This window comes from Diorhabda sublineata, chromosome 10 (assembly GCF_026230105.1).
Source record: "Diorhabda sublineata isolate icDioSubl1.1 chromosome 10, icDioSubl1.1, whole genome shotgun sequence".
Lineage (NCBI taxonomy): Eukaryota > Metazoa > Arthropoda > Insecta > Coleoptera > Chrysomelidae > Diorhabda > Diorhabda sublineata.
Window position 1 is genome coordinate 9112252 of NC_079483.1, and position 3891 is coordinate 9116142.

The following is a 3891-nucleotide window of genomic DNA, read 5'->3' on the forward strand; positions in this document are numbered from 1 at the left end:
AATTAACCCCATCACATCGAGCAGATCGTCTACGATTTGGCAGATTAATTTGAGTGACCTCAGACAAAACGACGGGTCTACAGAAGACCTGGATAAAAGTTCGAGTAGTGTTGTATAAAAAAACGTAACTTTTGGAGGTAATTCCTGGATGGTTAGCGCGGGTATTTTAATGGAAACAAAGTTGGTTTTTTTTTGAAACGGGAAATAGGAAGATTGAAGATAGATACGGAGAGAGTTCAACAGAGGCTGTTGAAAGTGTTCAAACTTCAAGTGATAAATCGGATTCAATAATACCAACTCCAAAATCTGATAGGCCTTCTTTTGCTGGTTTGGGAACGACTCGTCCTCCGAGGATTAAACCAGGAAAACCTTGGCCAGCTAGACCAGAAGGTTACGCTAATTTTAGTGTTACAACTGATGGAGATGGGAAGATTGAAGATAGATACGAAGAGAGTTCAACAGAGGCTGTTGAAAGTGTTCAAACTTCAAGTGATAAATCGGATTCAATAATACCAACTCCAAAATCTGATAGGCCTTCTTTTGCTGGTTTGGGAACGACTCGTCCTCCGAGGATTAAACCAGGAAAACCTTGGCCAGCTAGACCAGAAGGTTACGCTAATTTTAGTGTTACAACTGATGGAAATGGGAAGATTGAAGATAGATACGAAGAGAGTTCAACAGAGGCTGTTGAAAGTGTTCAAACTTCAAGTGATAAATCGGATTCAATAATACCAACTCCAAAATCTGATAGGCCTTCTTTTGCTGGTTTGGGAACGACTCGTCCTCCGAGGATTAAACCAGGAAAACCTTGGCCAGCTAGACCAGAAGGTTACGCTAATTTTAGTGTTACAACTGATGGAAATGGGAAGATTGAAGATAGATACGAAGAGAGTTCAACAGAGGCTGTTGAAAGTGTTCAAACTTCAAGTGATAAACCGGATTCAATAATACCAACTCTAAAATCTGATAGGCCTTCTTTTGCTGGTTTGGGAACGACTCGTCCTCCGAGGATTAAACCAGGAAAACCTTGGCCAGCTAGACCAGAAGGTTACGCTAATTTTAGTGTTACAACTGATGGAAATGGGAAGATTGAAGATAGATACGAAGAGAGTTCAACAGAGGCTGTTGAAAGTGTTCAAACTTCAAGTGATAAACCGGATTCAATAATACCAACTCTAAAATCTGATAGGCCTTCTTTTGCTGGTTTGGGAACGACTCGTCCTCCGAGGATTAAACCAGGAAAACCTTGGCCAGCTAGACCAGAAGGTTACGCTAATTTTAGTGTTACAAACTGTTGAACTGTTGAACTGTTAGTTGTAGCGCTAGTTGTTGATTCATCTGTTGCACCATCAGTTGTAGCACTAGTTGTTGTATCTGTTGAACTATTAGTTGTAGCGCTAGTTGTTGAATCATCTGTTGTATGTGTTGAACTATCAGTTGTAGCGCTAGTTGTTGACCCATTTGTTGTTACTGTTGAACTATTAGTTGTAGCGCTAGTTGTTGAATCATTTGTTGTATCTGTTGAACTGTTAGTTGTAGCGCTAGTTGTTGATTCATCTGTTGCACCATCAGTTGTAGCACTAGTTGTTGTATCTGTTGAACTATTAGTTGTAGCGCTAGTTGTTGAATCATCTGTTGTATGTGTTGAACTATCAGTTGTAGCGCTAGTTGTTGACCCATTTGTTGTTACCCCATTTGTTGTTACTGTTGAACTATTAGTTGTAGCGCTAGTTGTTGAATCATTTGTTGTATCTGTTGAACTGTTAGTTGTAGCGCTAGTTGTTGATTCATCTGTTGCACCATCAGTTGCAGCACTAGTTGTTGTATCTGTTGAACTATTAGTTGTAGCGCTAGTTGTTGATTCATCTGTTGCACCATCAGTTGTAGCACTAGTTGTTGTATCTGTTGAACTATTAGCTGTAGCGCTAGTTGTTGACCCATTTGTTATATCTGTTGAACTATTAGTTGTAGTGCTAGTTGTTGTTACTGTTGATCTATCAGTTGTAGCGCTAGTTGTTGCTTCATCTGTTGTATCTATTGAACTATCAGTTGTAACGCTAGTTGTTGTTGGACGGCGCTCACTCAAGAATGGAATAGGATCGATCAAGATCAAGTGAAGAAACTTATTCAATGCACGAAAAAGCGAACGAATGTGTTATTAGGACCAGAGGAGGAATCACCAAATATTGATAGGTTAATGTTAATTGTTTTAAGATTCCCATTCTTTAGATATGTTTTCTTTAACTAAAAGATGATTCAATATCAATAAAGATCACTCACGCTAAGACTGATGGCTTTGAGATTTTAACAGATTTTTTGCTAGATCTCTAGTTTTAGGAAAAAATACACGTCTTCATACAAAAGATCTTAGGTTTCTTCAGTTGAGTTTACTAAATATACCGCGAGGTGTCTCGCCAATGCATTGGAAAGGTACGATGTAGGAGGCGGATTTTTCCCTAAATACGTATAATAATATTTTATTATTACTATGTAGGGCATAAACCCTGCAAGATTTCTATGCTAGAGTCTCTATTAGAATAAGGAGGCTCCTATAAAGTAGAGTACTACATTATTTTTACTTGATAGTCGTCATTTGGTTTAGTTTTAGTGTTAATTGTTTCCGCTTGGTGTATATATTGATTTTTCATTGCGAATGGATAATTGTAAACTGAAAAATTCGAACTAGGGCAAAAGTAAACTCCACTATTCATGAAATGATTGCTGTCTTACTATCAGCAAGAGTATACCATGAACATTTTCTTGATAGCTGGTAACCTACGAAAGCAATCTTGGAGAGACTGATGGAGTGGTCGAATCGCACGGATTCAGTTTATCATGAACGATTTAAAACTTTTGTGGCAGATACTGAAAACTCATACACAAGTGTTAGGAGCAGGAAACATGAGCTGGGTTTATACGGTATGCAAAGAATTCTCGACAAACACGAAATTAACTCTTGCCACATTTATTTGCGACGAGAATTAATTGAAGTTAATTTTGAAAAAAGACTCGCATTTTATAGGTGTTAAATTCAATCAACGGAGAGACTTATTCGACTATGTAGGTACTATTTAAAGATGAAGCCAGGCAAAACTTTGACTATTATTCAACAAATAATCCATATCAGATTGTTGCACACCCAAATTTTCAAAGGGCACTTTATCATCACCTTAGTCAATCACCCTATATACGAATGTGTGATTCAACTATAGTTATAAACAATATTTATTGATATAATAAATCTAAAAACGTTTTAGTATCTTTGCACCATGTGCTTGAAAACAATAACGTCGCCTAAAAGCAAATTATCGTTCGAAAACAAACATAAATTGTGTGAGTGACGCTGACCTTCGGTCGTTGAGCTCCCATCTTCGATACGACCCTTTTTCTAATCTAATTATTTGGAATGAGTTGAAAACCAATATTGTTTTATCGTCACCAGATCTCGAAGACACCACTTGAATCTTTGATAAAAGAAAATTAGCAGCTATATCTTTCACGTTTTAATATCCAGATAAAGTTCTGAGCAAACTTAAGTTTTATTCGTGTACTTATATACAAGGTTATTGTTTGAAATGAGACGATTCTCAAATATTATCGCTTTAGTTAATTGGTGGTTTTTAGTTTCAGAGAACTTGAATTGAACCTTGGCTGCAGCTATAACGTAAAATTTCAAATTTGCAATTGAAGGCATGAAAGGTCATGAAAACGTGGTTTTTTGGATATTTTTTTTTATTTTCACGTGAAGACCCTTCTCTAATTGAACAGCTTGATTTGCCGAGTGTTTTTATACCAACACGTGAAACTTTATTCAATTAGAACTTTGGATATGCAGCAAATATCTCAGAAAATTTTAAAAGTGGAGTTGAATGTCGGCTCAAACTCAACCGA

The 3891-nt window shown here is 37.0% G+C and overlaps 1 protein-coding gene across 1 annotated transcript; it reads right to left on the reverse strand.

The window, feature by feature from the left end:
- Positions 1-1385: 1385 nt before the first annotated feature.
- Positions 1386-3369, reverse strand: LOC130449842 (uncharacterized). The gene is made up of 3 exons (XM_056787881.1): positions 3349-3369; positions 1472-2122; positions 1386-1397 (listed from the first exon to the last, which is right to left on the reverse strand). Exons 1-3 carry the CDS (start codon positions 3367-3369, stop codon positions 1386-1388), a joined length of 684 nt encoding a protein of 227 aa, XP_056643859.1.
- Positions 3370-3891: the final 522 nt, after the last annotated feature.